Raw genomic sequence first — 19,606 nt, 5'->3', positions numbered from 1 at the left:
TTCGTAAGTGCTTGCGTAACTGCTTCGTGAATCTGGCCCCAGGTTCGTAAGTGCTTTCGTGAATCTGGCTCCTGGTTTAAATCAATCCAGTAGTATCTGATTCGTAATTATGTTCAGCAACATTCATGGATATCTTTGTTTCTCAATGATAAATCAAGATTATTCTTTAGTTATAATTGATATCTTAGTCTACAATATTTAATATTTGTTTACACTGTGTGTGTGTGTGTGTGTGTGTGTGTGTGTGTGTCTGTCTGTCTGTCTGTCTGTCTGTCTGTCTGTCTGTCTGTCTGTCTGTCTGTCTGTCTGTCTGTCTGTCTGTCTGTCTGTCTGTCTCTCCATTCCTCAGATACAAGATCCTGGAAGTGGCTTTGTTGGGTCGACATTACCCCTGACACCCGATGCTGTGTGTGTGTGTGTGTGTGTGTGTGTGTGTGTGTGTGTGTGTGTGTGTGTGTGTGTGTGTGTGTGTGTGTGTGTGTGTGTGTGTGTGTGTGTGTGTGTGTGTGTGTGTGTGTGTGTGTGTGTGTGTGTGTGTGTGTGTGTGTGTGAAAACATGCACACCCATCAGCCATTTGTCTGTATCCCCCCATTTCATTCTCAGCCCATTCCACTTGTTACCAGCCCCACCCATTAAGCATGTATAGGCCCTTAGGTCATTTGACTTCCTAATTTCTAATTACCTTTCCACTTGGTTAAAAGAAAACATTCTGTGCCTCGAACGAGCATTATGACAGTCCATTGTGTACTGTATGTGGTAGGGAGGGGTGAGGGTGGCGGTACCAGTATAGTGACCATGACTATAATGATTATATAAGAGTTGACATTATATAATCAAATATATGAACGTATATAGACAACCGGGGGAGTGTGGCCATCAGTCTAACTTAACCAAGGAAGAGCAGAGTGGTATATGATATATATTATATAGGTTCTAAATTCCATATGTGACCAGTTTAATGTTACGTCTATCTCAGTGTCTGTCTCTCTGTCTCTGTCTCTGTCTCTCTCTCTCTCTCTCTCTGTCTGTCTCTCTCTCTCTCTTTGTCTCTGTCTCTCTGTCCCTGTCTCTCTCTCTCTGTCTTTCTCTGTCTCTGTCTCTGTCTCTCTCTCTCTCTCTCTCTCTCTCTCTCTCTCTCTCTCTCTCTCTCTCTCTCTCTCTCTCTCTCTCTCTCTCTCTCTCTCTCTCTCTCTCTCTCTCTCTCTCTCTCTCTCACCTCACCTCAGGTCCTCACTCCCCGTATCTCCAACATACAGCCCACAGGGACCTGACCAAAGCTCTGGAGGAGAACACCATGAATGGTTAAGCAGCAGCAGCAGGGAGGAGGAGGAGGTAGCGAGCCAGCCCGTCAATGAGACTGGGAAGGTGAGAGAGAAAAAAATTATACGAATTTTGGAAACTGTAGAAAGTCCCTTACCCCCACACGAGACAGCTCCTATACCTATAGCTACCTCAAACTCACACACACACACACACACACACACAGTATAGCCCACGCTTGAGAGGCGGGACCAAAGAGCCAGAGTTCAACCCCCTCAAACACAACTAGGTGAGTACACACACACCCGCCTCTCAACTGATTAACAGTTGAGAGGCGGGACCAAAGAGCCAGAGTTCAACCCCCTCAAACACAACTAGGTTAGTACACACACACCCGCCTCTCAACTGATTAACAGTTGAGAGGCGGGACCAAAGAGCCAGAGCTCAACCCCCGCAAGCACAACTAGATAATTACACACACACACACACACACACACACATAAGATGGAGCCGAAAATTAAAAAAAAATAATGATCACTGGGGATACCAGCAATTTGCTCGCTTTCCTTTGAATATATATTTTTATGAGGCGACCCAAAGCCTCATAAAGAGTCTTCGTGGTGTAAGTTGTGGAGTGACGATGAGTCTCTGGCTTGGTGACGAGGCTGCTGGTGGTCTGGCTTGGGGACGAGGCTGCTGGTGGTCTGGCTTGGTGACGAGGCTGCTGGTGGTCTGGCTTGGGGACGAGGCTGCTGGTGGTCTGGCTTGGGGACGAGGCTGCTGGTGGTCTGGCTTGGTGACGAGGCTGCTGGTGGTCTGGCTTGGGGACGAGGCTCGGCGATTTAGTTAGCAACTAGGCTAGAATTTGAGTCAAGTTTCAGCAAGTATTTGCCTGAATTTATCTAAGGGGCCGCCATCTCTTTAGTCGCCTTGACGGAGTGGACAGGAAGCCAGCGGTTTGTGGCTTGTCAAAAGTCCCCCTCATTTTTCCTGATGTTCTTTTTTCCAACTATATTTTTTTTTCAACTGTAGCAAATGTCTTGGCATTTACGGCTTCGGCGGGTAGGCAGTTCCATAAATTTATAGCCCTGTGGGTGAAACAGCATTTCCTATTTTCTGTCCTACATTGAGGAGACCGTAGTGGACTTAATGAGGATGGTGTAGGCACCGCCCAAGGTAACGATGGCGGTATTAACCCCTCATAATATTCCTGTAGACTGCATTTTCTCCCTCAACCCCATCCCAAAATCCTTATCCTCGTTCTGTCCAAGTGTTACAAAGTCTTGTAATGGCTTAGCGCGTTCTCCTAATTTCTCCCAAGGATTCTCCTGAAACCCTTACACACCCAAACCCTTAGTGAGCCGCTCGGCCGAGCGGACAGCACACTGGACTTGTGATCCTGTGGTCCTGGGTTCGATCCCAGGCAACGGCAAGAAACAATGGGCAGAGTTTCTTTCACCCTATGCCCCTGTTACCTAGCAGTAAAATAGGTACCTGGGTGTTAGTCACGGGCTGCTTCCTGGGGGTAGAGACCGCGGAGACACTAAAAAAGCCCCGAAATCATCTCAAGATAACCTCAAGATAACCCAGGACTTTTCTCCCCCCTCCTCGTTCTCTCAGTATATCTCTCGCTCCTTCTCTACTTCCCTCACAAACTCCCAAACCTCCTGACCATCAATATCAGGAACCATTAACATTCCTGGGAGTGCCTTTTCGCGCGCCTCTCCTGGGAATCCGAGGCTGGCACTGATCTCAGGTCTAAAAACATGATCTGAAATTGACTACGTGTGACGCCATAACTTCAGATAAACAGAGTTGTCATGTGTATTTCTATTGCATCTTTCCTGTGAGAGAAAACAACCATTTTGATTTAATAGTTGAGTTTAAATATATTTAAACATCATAGCCTCATTCAACATGGGGCCTCGACTAGCTGTAACTATTTCTGTCTAGCCCGGGAATCGAACACGGGAGCTCTTATTGTGAGTCGAGAATAGAGCCAATTGTTCTTATATGAACTAGGAAAACACTTCGACGAAAGGAATTTTCAGTGTCATCATAGAAAACGTCCTCAAGATATCTACATTAATAAAAAGCTGAGGAGTCGGATAGAAGAAGCCTAGCGAATGAGGCTACAGCGATAGTGACAATTTTGGATAAAGCTGGGAGAATAAAAATTAGGACAAAATTAGGAAAAAAACAATAGAAATTAATAGGCCTCAGGGAAACTTAGTGCCTGTGGTGAACGCCAGTGGACCATAGTGCTGAAGAAGATAAAGCTTCCCAGTTATCAGTTCTATTGTGGCATCACAATCAACAACAAGATAAATTGATATCATTTTTTAATTAGATGTTGGAAGCTTTATATGTGATGGCGTAGCTGTTACTGTTTTTATGTTTGATATGTGCATTTTGAGGAAGGTCTAGTTCATGATGGAGATTGAGGTAGGTCTATAGCTCATGGTGCAGGTTGAGGTAGGCCTATAGTTCATGGTGGAATTCCATGTATTATAGAAATCCTAAAGTAAAATTCCCTAGAAGGCGTACGGCGTAGGATGACAAAGTTAATCCCGCAAATTAGAAACCTGTCATATGAAGAGAGAGATTAACATAGCTTAATGAACTGGTATGGTTTATGGCACGAATGAACCGCATTAACTAAAATATCCCGCCATTAAATTGTGTTGCATTTGCATCCATGACTTCAGCATGTGCGTGTCAAGGTCGCCATGCAGATACATTTACCTAACTGTTGCGGCAACAGGCGCATTAACCACGCGGTTGCTTTACCGTCTATCTCTTTATTACACAAAACTGAGGTATTTCATTATTGACATGAGGATTGGATTACACGTGTGATAATATTAAGTGAATCATGACAGGCTAATAATGCAGCTGCATTGCCCAGTTATGATTGGTGGATGCCGCCCTCCACTGACCAATCACTGACTCTTCATGTGACGTTGAGGAAGCCTCACTGCATTTCAATATGTTGATTAATTGCACGTAATTTCTAATCAAAATTATTGTCGTAGTAATATATTGCATAATACGCATTACCCGACGGTAATAGTTAGTGATCATTTAATTCTATTGTATTAGAATTCATAGCAGATACAGTGCTGGCATCGACCCATGAACAGAGAAGCTAGGCCGAAGCCGCAGCCACTTGGTTCTTTCGAAGGCGGGAACATATGATTCAGGCCTGCCAGTAAACAAAGTCGGGCGTGAGAGAGACTGCGACTTCTCTACTTCGCCTTACTTTACATTTCTCGGATCGGATACTTGCATTAATCAACGGCATTGCAGGTAATTCCTCGGCCCGTTGCCTTGGGAGGTGTCTCATGCTCTTGTAGCCCTGAGGAAATGTAAATAAGTTTGTTCCTTCAAGCATGACAAGCAAGGATTTTGATATGCTTGCGTTCCTCCATATTTACTTAGGCATTCTAATTCTTTCCCCCCTCATTATAATTCGGTTGTTAAAGGTCTGAGGGTCATATGTGCAAATTTAGCTTCTAATGGTAATGTTAATATCCCCAATGTGGAAGTGAGATGCTGAAATGAAAGTTAACTTATAAAAACATTATGACCAAGGTCTAATGTTTTCAGAGGATACAAGTAGTCGCCCAATCTCTGGCACCTGACCAACCCCCCAAACCAATTTGGCCTAAACTATCATAATATGGACTATACCTTTTAATAAATTTGGAAATGAACTGTGAGTGAAGGTCATGTGTATTTTGACCAGACCACACACTAGAAGGTGAAGGGACGATGACGTTTCGGTCCGTCCTGGACCACAATCTATTTGAGAATGGTCCAGGACGGACCGAAACGTCGTCGTCCCTTCACCTTCTAGTGTGTGGTCTGGTCAACATACTTTAGCCACGTTATTGTGACTCTTCGCCTGCATAAGGTCATGTGTGCAATTGGGAGGTTCTTGCCTCTGTAACCCTTTCCACTACTGCCCACAGATTAGGTATGGAATTGAAATTGAAATAAGTTTATTGAGGTAAAATACACACAAAGGGATGAGGTAACTCAAGCTATTTTCACCCCTTTCAGTACATCGTGTTAATACATACATAGACACACACACATCACAAGCAATAAACATATTACCGAACATTCTGAGAGATAAACATACATTTCCTCCTTTACACAAGATATTAAGTATGGGGTGCACAATCAACGAACTAAACTAAATTATCTTATTTTTAGCATAAATGTTATTGTAGGGTTCTGTATATTTTTAAATAAAAATTATGACAGTGTTATCAGATGCTGCACTATGGTAGTATTGCCAAATCTCAATGCAAAATACAGTAACATGTCATAATATATAATAGATAACAAAATCATTGTATAAATGTTTAAAATAAGGCAAATAGCATGCTGGGATTTGTAACAAGAAGTGTTAGGAATAAGTAATTATCAAAGATACTGTTAATTCTAAGAGGCTTTATAGCAATGTCTGTCATAAAATATTAAGAAGTTTCTACACTGCATTCAGGATGCTAATACAAGAGCAGAAAGACATGAGATGAAGGTTAAATAAATCTGGTTTCACCAAAGATTTTATCAGGGGGTCATGTGACTCAAAAAAGTGGTGGGAAAGCATAATTTCCAATCATGAAAATCAAGATTTGTTATTAATGTCAAATTGGGTCCCGATAGTACAGATGAACACGTTCTCGACTCGCAAATGGGAATTCCGGGTAGGACAGAAATGATTGGGCGCTTTTCCTATCACCTAATGCAGCTGTTCACCTAGCAATAAATAGGCACCCAGGGGTCAGCTTATTGTGCGTCAGTAGTTCGACCTGGGAGGAACCTTAATATAAGCCAAACATGTATACTCTATATACATTGGCTGTATTTCCTGACACAAAGAATTTTTTTTTGTCTCCACTAATTTTTGCACCCACTCTCCACATTTATTTTATATATGAATGACTTTGGGTGGGTATAAATAGGATTAGCCTCATATAGGCCAATAGACCCTCTGCAGCTTCCTTTATTATTATGCTCTTCGTGATGTTATCTGATAATTTGTAAAACTTAAATCCTTATGTATTCCAGAAATGCCTCTTCTGTATGGTGTGATTGCCAGGGGCACAACGGTCCTTGCACGATATGCAACGTGTGCCGGAAATTTTGCAGAGGTAACAGAGCAGATTTTGGCAAAGATCACTCCAGGAGAATCTGGACGCCTTACATATTCTCACGGGTCATATCTGTTCCACTATGTTGCTGAGGATGGCGTGGTGTTTTTGTGCATCACTGATGACGTAAGTTGGTGTTGTGGAGTAATTTTACTTGCATATCACGGATGATGTTATTCAGTATTGTGGAGTAATTTTGCTTGCATATCATGGATGATGTTATTCAGTATTGTGGAGTAGTTTTTAGTGTATTGGAGTATTTTTTAGTGTAGTGTACATTAGTGTACACTACACTACCTCTTTATCACAGATTGGGTTGTGTTAGTTGGTGTCAAGGTGCAAAAGAGGATGTAGTGTATCTGTGTATCACAAGTGGCGGGTGTAATTACCTAAGTGTAATTACCTAAGTGTAGTTACAGGATGAGAGCTACGCTCGTGGTGTCCCGTCTTCCCAGCACTCTTTGTCATATAACGCTTTGAAACTACTGACGGTCTTGGCCTCCACCACCTTCTCACTTAACTTGTTCCAACCGTCTACCACTCTATTTGCGAAGGTGAATTTTCTTATATTTCTTCGGCATCTGTGTTTAGCTAGTTTAAATCTATGACCTCTTGTTCTTGAAATTCCAGGTCTCAGGAAGTCTTCCCTGTCGATTTTATCAATTCCTGTAACTATTTTGTATGTAGTGATCATATCACCTCTTTTTCTTCTGTCTTCTAGTTTTGGCATATTTAATGCTTCTAACCTCTCCTCGTAGCTCTTGCCCTTCAGTTCTGGGAGCCACTTAGTAGCATGTCTTTGCACCTTTTCCAGTTTGTTGATGTGCTTCTTAAGATATGGGCACCACACAACAGCTGCATATTCTAGCTTTGGCCTAACAAAAGTCATGAACAATTTCTTTAGTATATCGCCATCCATGTATTTAAATGCAATTCTGAAGTTAGAAAGCATAGCATAGGCTCCTTGCACAATATTCTTTATGTGGTCCTCAGGTGATAGTTTTCTATCTAGAACCACTCCTAGATCTCTTTCTTTATCAGAATTCTTTAAAGATTTCTCACATAATATATAGGTTGTGTGGGGTCTATGTTCTCCTATTCCACATTCCATAACATGACATTTATTAACATTAAATTCCATTTGCCAAGTGGTGCTCCATATACATGTGTTGAGGTGGTGTAGTGTGTGTGGGCATCACATATAACAAAGGTGCATACAGCAGCTATATTTACATTGTACTGTAGTACAAAAATTCCCATAAGCCTTAACAAAAATGTATACATTATAAGCCTACACTGGGCGTGGGTGTTCATATGTCCACATAAGTCCAGGAACAGAGCATACAGAGTTTAAAAATTAAATTCTGTGCGTGTACAGTGTCTTTCTTGTATCCAAATAGTATCAATAATTTCTTTTCAACAGGAGTTTGAGAGGCAAAGGGCGTTTTTGTTCCTGGAAGATGTGAAGCAGAGGTTCCAGGTCACATATGGAGCTCGTATCCACAATGCACTACCGTATGCTATGAACAGCGAGTTTGCTCAGGTAACTAAAAGAACCTAATTAGTGATGCTGATTTATGTTGGTGGTAAACTCGATTATTTTACTCATTATTTGATTGCCAGTGCTTTCTTACGGTGCTCAGTTAGGCCTACCCATTGCATTCACCTGCCCTTTGTTTATCCATCTCTCAGCCCTCGTTCACCTGTGTCTTTCAGGTTCTTGCAAGTCAGATGAAACACTACACTGAGTCACGAGACATTGACAAGATCTCTCGTCTACAAGGTGAAGTGAGTGACGTGAAGGACATCCTTGTTAAGAACATTGGTAAGACCTGTTCTGGGTTGAATTTTGGATACCGTGACAGTTGGAAACCTTAAATTGCATTTAAGTGTGATGAAATTAAAATTATTCAATAAAATTCACCTTCAGTTGGTGGCTTTAGACTCATCCTTGTTGTATGGGAATCCTGGAAGATGATGTTGGCATGAGTCTTGGTGGTTTATAAAGGCTTTAGCTATAACATCCACAGAGCCATATCTCAAAAACAAAATAATGACTTGTATAACAAATAATTCTCAACTAGATTCTCAACCTGTCTCTTGAATAATACAGTACATCATATATTGACGTAAAAATCCCCAACTTCAAAATATTGATGTACAGTACTTTAAATCATAAAGCTCACAAAATTGATGAGTTATCCCATTTTCTACAAGTGGGTCCTTTGTTAGGTTAGGTCCAGGCAATTTAGTACATCATTTTTTTATGATGTGACGGATCGAGAGCACAAGCTGCACTTGTTTCCATAGCAATGAATATTATCATAATTGCTGAGAAATTAACCATGGATAATGAATTTATAGTATTTTTAAGTAGAAAGATACAAGCAAAAATTCATTACTACTGTATGTTATTTCTGCAACAATGTATACCATCTTCTTGAGGTTATCTTGAGATGATTTCGGGGCTTTAGTGTCCCCGCGGCCCGGTCCTCGACCAGGCCTCCACCCCCAGGAAGCAGCCCGTGACAGCTGACTAACTCCCAGGTACCTATTTACTGCTAGGTAACAGGGGCATTCAGGGTGAAAGAAACTTTGCCCATTTGTTTCTGCCTCGTGCGGGAATCAAACCCGCGCCACAGAATCACGAGTCCTGCGCGCTATCCACCAGGCTACGAGGCCCCCCTCCTCGTAGTTTCAACTTTTATGGTTTACCATAAACAAATGTACAGTGGAACCTTGATTCAACGAACTTCAATTTGGCAAATCTCCAGTTGGAACACACACGCTTTCCATGCCAGATTTACTACTGTAACCCAATTTGACGAACAAGAGTTCACTGAAGCAGGGCATGTGTGGATTTGCTTAGGATATTGGGACTGAGTTCATAGATGGAGGCAACATTTCCCCAAAAATTTAGGGGCCTTGGGAAAGCCACTGACCATCTTTAAAACCAAATTCTGTGGTTCTTTTATACTTCCAGTTGCAGAAGTTTTTGTTCAGTAAAATTTGTGCCCCTTTTTCCTTTCACAATGAGATTTCAAGGCTTTGTGGTGGGGGAAATATGCTTAATGCGGTTAAATCTCTGTACAGACAGGTGCTCTTTGTTGTTGCCCTTCATATGACTTTTGAAATTGAGTTTGCTCAGTGAAATAGCCCCTAAAGGATGGGAAATGCATCCTGGAGGCCTCCCCACTTGCAACGAACTGAGGCTGGTCCCCATATTGTTCGTTGAATCGAGGTTACTGAATGGGCAATACTTTAAACCTCCAAGAAATCTGTAATATGGTTTACATTTTAATAAAAACAAGAATCTACAGCAAGAGGAAGCATCTAATTAGAAGAATCAATAAATAAGCCTATTTATCAAGCATGTAAATTGATTCCAGTATTCTTGTTTAGAATAGATTTCCATGTTACGTTACTGCACTCGATACACCATTACCTACATAATATTCTTTAGATATTTTCTATATATACAGTACAGGGGTACTGTAAAGTAATTCTATCTGCATCTATTCTATCTAATTGTCTGCAGAATAAGAGTTGGTGTCATTACGAGAGGAATAGGGTTTTGAAGTGGTTGTTGCCAAATGGCAGCATGTACTAAATTGTTTATTTTTAATTTTCAATGTCCTGATATAATTGTTAAAGGTTCAGTACACTAAAAGGCATTAGCAAGTATTGTAGGGCAAAGCTGGCAAGTTGATTTTACATCTTTATAAATGCTAACATACACCATTGATATTTCAGAGAACCTAGCATGTAGAGGGGAAAGACTTGAACTCTTGATAAACAAGACGGAGAACCTGAACACCTCGGTAAGAGCATTCAAAGTATGGTACTGTATACAGAGAATAAGGTACAGTAATGAGGCTGAAGTATATAACCCAACCGACACACGTGAAGTGAAATAACACGTGATATATCAATCCATTTTGGACCCGTATCAATTGGTGATAACGAAGAGCAAGTTTACCTTGTCACGACTTGATAAGGGTCTAAGACGAAAACTTTGTCACTCATTTTATTTCATGTGTGGCAGTTTGAGTGATAGGAAAACAAACAATATTATGGGAAGAGAAGGATGACATAAGGGGTGTAGAAGAGGCTAAAGGATCATGCTAAGAGGGCCTGAAAGTTTGTTTGAGCCTCAGCCTTGGAGGTGGATTTCTAGGGTAACAAAGAGTCTAGTGAAGTGCTCTGAATCTATGTTGCCATTATATCTTAAGGTTATAATAGTCACACTGGTTCTGAATCGTTTTGTTAGCCATTTGGGAAAATGTGCATTTTCATTATTTTCAGGCTGTCACGTTCAAGACTACAAGCCGCACATTAGCCAGAAGCCTTTGGTGGAAGAATGTTCGCATCATCATAGTCATTGTCTTGGGAATTGGGGTAAGTGGCATTTAATTAAAGCAGTCTCCTGACCTTGGTATGAAAGACAAGTTTACCTCTAGAATGTTGACAACTTTATAAAAATTAAGTGCATTAGCTTATATATTGGTAAATGAAAATTAATGTAGTGATCTCCCTCATGGGAAAGTATTCCCTTTTCATAAGTTTTTTTCAAAGTTGTGAGTATTTAAATAAATTATTCTGTGAAATAAATTGGAATGGTGAAGTGCTAGAAGTGAAGAAGAAGCTAGAAGATTAGTTTCAAAACCTGTTATGTGTAATTGCTAAAATAAGAAGTTGTGCAAACAAATTTAATATGGCAAGTTAGGGAGGGAAAGTAGCTGGATTGAAAAATCAAGATAGGAAGAGATTTAGCCAGAGGGTTATATGAAGAGGTGCAGTACTAGTACGAGACGACAGTGCAGTATTAAGGTGCAAAAACCAAGTGCAGTACAGCAGCAAATATGAACAATCTAAGAAGCATGTTTGTTGTAAAAAGAGCAGTCAGGAATGAAAGTGTCATGGAGTGATGTTAAGTACAAAAACTGATAACTGCAAGATTGAGGAAAGAATACCAAGTTAGTTTGGGCATGTTGACTTACGACATGAAAAGAAGGTATTCAAATGAAGAGTAGAGGAAGGCTGGGAAGAAGATATAGAAACATGAGGATTGTGTGTGTTTACATGGGGGATTATGTGTATGAGGAAGTGGGGGATGGAGTTCAGACACAAGGGATATAGCCAAGGACATTCAACTTGTCACGTTGTGTGTTAGGGGCAGGGTAGCCTCATCCCTCGGATGATTACTGCCTCAGGTGATTACATGGGTACTGCCTCTGTATAAAGCCACATCCTGGGAGGATGCTTATAACACTGGCTCAAATGCAGAATTGTGTGCTTAGATTTTAGCAATGAAGGCTGCAGTTCTTGGTTGATGCAGGTTGATGAACACGAAGGGTGCTACGTGTAGTGTAGTGTGATGCAGGTTCTTTGCAGGTTTCCACGAGTGTTACAGTGCCAGAATCAGAAGGGTGCTACTTGTTCCCTTTTTTGTGCATTTTGGTTGCTCCCATTACAGCTGGGAGGCACCCTACTCATTAAACTCTTCATGTTTGGTTCATGTGCTTCCAAGCTGTTTAGCAGGCAATCCATTATTTTCTGTGGGTAAACAATAAATGTAATGTAGCTCACCGGTGTTCGACTGGAATGAGGGTTTGCCTATCTTTGATGTGATGTTGAAGATGGGAAAACTTATTTCCTCAATTGGATCCTCTGTATTTGTTATTTTTATCTTGGACCTGTCAGGAAATTCTTCACCATGTCCAGGGTACCTCTGTCGCTATACAGTAATCTGGTAACAATGTGGCAGCCTTCAAGACATAAACTACCTTAACCAAGTTGTGTGTGCTAGAAGAATACAACTACAGTGTGTCGACCAGATACAGTATATAGATTTCAACACAGTTTTGGTAAAAAAAAAAAAGAATTGGCAGTAATTCAACACTTACGAGACATGCATGATAAAGTTCCCAAATCATTTGTAATGGAAATTCTAATAAATATAGGAAACGGGTATTTTACTTACCATACCTTGTAGAAATGAGACGTTACCATGTCACCCTGGAATGACCAAAGGAGGTATTGTCAATGATTTTGTGTACATTACGTACAGACGTAGATAAATTAATCTTCGATAATTTTGTTCTTCTCTCAGGTGGTAAGTAAGTACACAGTTGTGCACTTACCGGTTTTACTAGAGATCTTTTTAGTACAAATGGTATATTTATTCTTAAAGTAATTCAGCCACAGTTACACTTAAATTCCCATGGAACCAGCAAGCAAAATCTAGTCCCTCTTCCAATTGCTACACTCACAAACATTGCAGAATTAACTACTTGAAAACTGCAGCATTCAGATCATTATAACCAGATACCATTATAGACATGGGACTGTTGGATTATTTCTAGCTTAGGTTAGACGTCTATATGAATGATGGTTGGATATAAATAAGAGCTGCCTCACGTGAGCCAATAGGAGCTGCCGTGTGTGGACCAATAGGCCTTTTGCAGTTTCTGTTATTCTCTAGGTTCTTATACATTGCCTCTCTAGTTTTTCTGTAAGAATTACAGTAGACCAAATGTCAAAAGACTTATCCAATTTTTAAAGAAAATAAGTTAATAAAAAATAAAGTACTGTATAAAATGCAATTCAATCAGCATTCCTGCATAGGCAGCCTAGTGCCTTGATACTGAAGAGGGATATACATTACAACAGAGCTGCATATTCAAGGACTAGTCTTACATCAGTAATGTACAGAGATTTAATTTTTTTTGTATACTAAATGTATATTAGAGTATTTGACCCACAATATTAAGATAAAATAAATGCTATACAGCTGGGATGATACTTTTAGCTATAAAACTAAATGTGGTAATGATAACACCCATTTAGTGCTCGCATGCCAGAATGATTAGCAAGGCTTTCCTATACACGATATTATGTATGTGCTCAGTGCACCAGCCTGTGCTAATTATGCCAGTACAGGGTACGCATTACACTCCTCGAACTCATTATATTTAGCACAACACCTCATAATCATTGAATGCAGCTGAAGCATTCTGGTTTCATATAACAATATCTTAAACTTGTAAATATGCTGTTCAGTACTGTACATAGTTTTTATACATGTGTTCATTTTAAACCATGCCCATTGTTATTAATGTGCTTTTCCCTAAATTATTATATTTAATATTTACTATGCACTGTACATCTTCATTAGTTTCTTCAAGATTTTCTGTTGTATCAATTATCTTTTAATGCCTAGTCCTCAATGGTGACCTTGTCTCTTGAGGGTGTGGCTTCATTTAGAATAATTCACACACACATATTGTCAGCTAATACTGTATAATTGTTTATTTTTCAGGCGAGCATTTATATAATAGGTGCGATGGTGTGTGGCCTTGCATGGCAGCAGTGTACGAAGTAGGAGTTGTGCCTTTGACAAGTGATCATACTGCAGACAGATGCTTATACACATTTTATGTTCATGTTAGAGAGTTGGATGTTGACTACGATCTTCACTCTTCATGTTGGCGTTGTGAGGAATTACTTTATATTGGGTGCATGCTGTCACGCAAAATCATGTCACTTGTAATCATTCGGTAAGTGTTTAATGATTGATTAAGATCTGGTTGTTGAATTGTCTGATAAAACTATCCCCATTTTCTGTATTTAAGTTGAATTGTTAATCATAGCAATTATTAATATTTTCTGCTTTTTGAATCATTGAGTTTTGTCTTTTAAGTTCAATATCTTGTACGACCAAGTTATATTTTTAATTAAGTGACAAATGTAAATCTCAAATGACATGTTTCATAAAATTATTGTTTTAATTGTTATTGTAACATAAAACCATATTTAATAACAAATGTTTAATACATTTGATAATATCTAGTTACTGAAAGTTAAAAAAAAATATTAATATGGAAATAATGACATTTATAAGGTTAATTTTGTGATGGATAAAACTTGGTGCATAAAGGTAAATGATTGTGTTTGTAGTTTCTATATATAATCTCGTATTGAGATGTACTTATTTTCATTATTATTGTGATTATATCAAAAGATTACCAAATGGATGTTGTTGTAGTTTTCTGAATCATAGCAAGTAAATCTCTTGCCTACTCATAATAGACTGGCCAGTTACATAGGATTACATAATAATGTGTCACTGTACAGTTCTTTGCTGTACTTGCCTAATAGCCCCTAGAGATTTATTGCATGCTTCCTCTGTATGGGGAGACCATCTTTTACATACATATATATTTATGACAGTATCAGACCACGGAGGAAGAATTGAAACAGGAATTTCCTTAAGTACTTTCGTATATTATCCTTCCTTCTGAAGATGTATTAATATATGAAAGTACTTAAGGAAATTCCTGTTTCAATTCTTCCTCCGTGGTCTGACACTGTCACATTTTTCATCACGTGTTAATTTTTGTGATTTACACACATATATATATTTATATATAAATATTGTACACACACTCAAAAGTGGTTCAGTTATGCGTAATAAACTATAATACACTCGCAACGAAAACCCAATTGCTTGCATTCATATATAAAAATATTGAACTGTTGTATTTAAGATTTTTGTAAATTGTGATTAATAAATATAATTCAATAATCTTAAAGCTTTTACAAGACATACACACACATGCTGTATTTTAATTTTAGCACATACTGTATTGTTTTTTGGGTTATAAAACTGGGCTGAATACTCAAAGGAAAATAAATGTTTTTAAAGTAATTATTAATAACATCTGGCATCACACTTACTGTGATGCCAGATAGTGTCATCAAAAATATCATACAAGTACAGTACAAGGCTTTACGGCTGACGATGCCTTATTCTGGATGAGCTCATCCCAAGGGAACTGCCTACAGTATACTCTTGTATACTGTGCCTACAGTATACTCTTGTATACTGTGTATACAGTATACTCTTGTATACTGTGTGGTGTTTATCTGTATGTCAGCAGCTCTTATGTCAGGTCTTGCAAAGATCAGTGCAGGCGGTCTCATTGTATTGTTGATTTGTACAGTATTGGAAGAAATCTTAGGATGGTTAAATTGATGATGGACCTGAGACCCTGTGGGTATGATGTTCAAGTGTGGTGTTGGTTCAACATAAATTCAACGTTGAATCTGTGTTGAATTGACATTGCTTTTGGATCTTGGGCTCACTGGGAAGCTGCGTGTGTGAAGGAATATCATTATGTATACTTACTAGTCGTTTTCTAATACCCACTTAGTTATTGGCTGTAAAAAAAATTATTTATTTTGGAGTCGCTGGTTTTTTATTTTTATTTTTGCTTTGGTTATATAGGGAAAAGATGTTTTTGAATTCTTATATACTATTATCATTACCTGTTAGCGAGATGAAGAGTCCAGTTCTGGTATGAGTTAATTACTGTACTGGAATGATTATAATGAGTCCTTGTACATAGCTGTATTAAAAAAATAAATTTTTAGTTAGAAGCGTTAGATATGGACATGACGAAATCAGGTGAATGGTTTTAAGTGGTAAATACCTAGTCGGCACCCTCGGTGGAATACAACCGACCTGACATAAACGGTGCATCAACTCGGTCGCTTTAAACGAGCAGTGACCACTGGGTAGGTTTGTATATAATATACTGTACTGTGATAGTACCCTTTATTTAGTTCACCATAAATCTCTGTGCTTAGTATAGACAAGATGGGAACTTGCTGAGGAAGAGTTTAGGACAGCTGTATCTGCAGAGTATTTTCTTCCTTAATGAGTTCTTCATTAATTAGACTAATCTTGAAAGAAATTATTCTTTTAGGATAATAAAGATGCAGTGATATAGTTTAGTTAATAGTCAATATGTAACTAGTGTGTCAGGTTTGTGGCAGTTTAAGATTTTTTATTGCATGTAATATTTGAAATCATGAGAGATACTTTGAATAAAGTTTCTGAAGCAAAATTGGATTTTAATTTTTTCCCCCAGTTAATGTTGTCAAGGCATAAAAATATCATCAGCCAGAAACCTGTTGGCCACACGATAAAAAAAAAGTTTGCTCTGAAATTTGTGTCTTACAGTATCTTTGGTAGTCTTATCTCGATCTGTTTAAAAGTTCTGGGGCAAAATTGGAATACTTGGCACTGCCCAATAAACTCGCCCTTCGGGGCAAAATTGCAAAAAATATATAGTGAACAAAGTGGATATTATTCATATTCCTGATTTTGTATTACACACTGATTAGTGACTATTGCATTGCATAGTTTTTTTGTTCAATAGTTGGCATGGAAAGCTAAGTACAGTACATAACAATTCTATTAAATATGATTTAAGTTTTATACTCTTGATACCCAAACCTAAAGGAGTTGTGATATTACCAATAAAGTGATGGATCATGTTTTTCATTCATTAGTCCATCCTCCTGAAATGACTACATTTTGTAATTATTGGGTCGAAATGAAGTACTGTACAGGAACTCCAGTAAACCTCTTTGTACTACAGGTATTATTTTTAGTCTGGAAAATAAAGCTAAAAAGCAAACTTAAATATTCCTAGGGCTCGTATACCCTGTAGCACATATGTACTCTTATGAGACATAAGATAGCATGTATTAGGCATAGGATTGCTAGGAGAGGTTAGGTCTTATTTACATTGGTAATAAAAAAAAATGGGTTTCTCCAAATTTAATACTTCAAAAGTTGACTTTTCTATCCGTCCATCATGACATATTGATAATTTCAACCACATAGTTGCTGTAAGTACTGTGTAGTAGTCTGCTGTACCTGGGTGTCTTTCCCCCCCTACCCCACCTCCTCCTCTCTCATCTCTTCCTGTATCCCCACTCCTCTCCCTTCTCCCCCCCATCCTTTCCTGTCCATCCTCTCTCCTCCCCCTCATCCCCTTCTCATTCTCTCAGAAAATGCATCACTACGAAAAACTGAAAAACTACAGAAAACATTTGTGATTTCAGACTTAAGGAAATTGCCAGGGAGGGGGGGTCATTATAGATGCCATCATTTCTTAAAGTATGGCACTGGGACCCACATTGACAGGCCTATGGCACAAAAATACCCCTTCCCCCCTCTGCCTGCTTTAGACACTCACATTCACCTTTAGACGAATATAGATACATAAAGCTGACATATTATGATTGAATTATACCATCTTTATTAGAACTGGAAAATGCAGTTTACTTTTTTATTTATTTCGAAGCTTAGCCAAAATGCTTTAGGCTACGCTTAAAACCTGTCTAAAAAGGCGTAACAAGAAAAATAAAAGCTTACATGGAATTAAATCTCTTCAGGAACACTTGGGTTTGGGAATGGCCTTTTGACAAGCTGCCGGCTTTCTGTACCCGACGAGGCCAATGGAGATGGTGGTCCTCGGGTCAATTCACCCCAGAATTAATAAGAAAGGTAAAGTAATTGAGAAAGTGCCGAGTCAATATGACTTTTGGAGCATTTGGAAGGGTTACGAGGCCAGGACAAGCTGGAATATGAGGACAGGACGGAACAGGAACTGGGATATGAGGACAGGACGGGACAGGAGCTGGGATATGAGGACAGGACGGGACAGGAGCTGGGATATGAGGACAGGACGGGACAGGAGCTGGGATATGAGGACAGGACGGGACAGGAGCTGGGATATGAGGACAGGACGGGACAGGAACTGGGATATGAGGACAGGACGGGACAGGAACTGGGATATGAGGACAGGACGGGACAGGAGCTGGGATATGAGGACAGGACGGGACAGGAGCTGGGATATGAGGACAGGACGGGACAGGAACTGGGATATGAGGACAGGACGGGACAGGAACTGGGATATGAGGACAGGACGGGACAGGAGCTGGAATATGAGGACAGGACGGAACAGGAGCTGGGATATGAGGACAGGACGGGACAGAAACTGGGATATGAGGACAGGACGGGACAGGAGCTGGGATATGAGGACAGGAAGGAACAGGAATATGAGGACAGGACGGGACAGGAACTGGGATATGAGGACAGGAGCTGGGATATGAGGACAGGACGGGACAGGAACTGGGATATGAGGACAGGACGGGACAGGAACTGGGATATGAGGACAGGACGGGACAGGAGCTGGGATATGAGCGTGTAACTTAACCCATCGGAACTTGAATAAGGTCAAGGACGGAGCCTCAAGCAACAACATCCTCCCTCGTCGCCGGCTGGGTCACTACTGACAGGAGTCTTAGACACGGTTGCCAGATCTAAATTGCTGAAAGTAGCGAACTGACGACCTAAAAGTAGCGAATTTGTAATAAGAGTAGCCCAATCTTTTTTAGTGAATGATATGGGTTTCAAAGTAATATATTTTGATATATAGAGTACACTACACGATGTTAATTGTTTTATTAATATTATTTCTCCGATACACACACATATTATATATATATATATATATATATATATATATATATATATATATATATATATATATATATATATATATATATATATATATATATATATATATATATATATATATATATATATATATATCGCACTTGTTCCCTTGTAACTTGTAACTCACTTGAAACACTTATATGCTGTGCTTCCTATTTTAACCCACTATGTTAAATGGGATTCTTGTATTGTGATTTGTGTATTTGTACTCACTGAATTTGTGCGCCCCTTGAGGGACTTGAAGTAGAGGGGGGGGGGGTAGAAATAGCCTAAGCTACTCTATCCCTTTGAGATGTATTTTTTTATTGTCTCAATAAACATACCTGTACTGTACTTGAACATGAAGTGGACGTTAATGTTTTTTTCGGCAGCTTTATTTCCTTAGTTTCCGAGCTATTTTCTTTACCTTGTATGTTGTAATAAACTATGCCTCTGTATGCCCGCTTAACCACTTGGGCTGGACGGTAGAGCGACGCTCTTGTTTCCTACAGGTCCGCGTTCAATCCCCGACCGCCGAAGAGGTTGAGCACCATTCCTGTGGAACACCATCCCCCGTTCCATCCCAAATCCATATCCTGATCCCTTCCGAGTGCTATATAATCGTAATGGCTTGGCGCTTTCACTTGATAGTTCCCCCATCCCCCTGAATAATATTACGAGAGCAGTATTTACGGGCTATTCATGCCCGTGCCACCTCTTGGGTTGCTTAATCTTCATCAATCGAGAGCAGTACGTCCTAACCAGACATTATATGATGATATCTTCAACAGTTAATAAATAAAAGTAATTGCGGAACTCCAGTTA

The 19,606-nt window shown here is 39.5% G+C and overlaps 1 protein-coding gene across 1 annotated transcript; it reads left to right on the top strand.

The window, feature by feature from the left end:
* Positions 1-4,414: 4,414 nt before the first annotated feature.
* LOC123746271 (Vesicle-associated membrane protein 7) lies at positions 4,415-16,337 on the top strand. The gene is made up of 7 exons (XM_045727618.2): positions 4,415-4,570; positions 6,344-6,552; positions 7,850-7,969; positions 8,143-8,251; positions 10,180-10,247; positions 10,732-10,824; positions 13,748-16,337. Exons 2-7 carry the CDS (start codon positions 6,346-6,348, stop codon positions 13,808-13,810), a joined length of 660 nt encoding a protein of 219 aa, XP_045583574.1. The 5' UTR covers positions 4,415-4,570; positions 6,344-6,345; the 3' UTR covers positions 13,811-16,337.
* The last annotated feature ends 3,269 nt before the right edge of the window (positions 16,338-19,606 follow it).

The sequence above is a fragment of the Procambarus clarkii genome, chromosome 80 (assembly GCF_040958095.1).
Source record: "Procambarus clarkii isolate CNS0578487 chromosome 80, FALCON_Pclarkii_2.0, whole genome shotgun sequence".
In the NCBI taxonomy this organism is placed as follows: Eukaryota; Metazoa; Arthropoda; class Malacostraca; order Decapoda; family Cambaridae; genus Procambarus; species Procambarus clarkii.
This window is presented reverse-complemented; position numbering and strand designations above follow the sequence as displayed.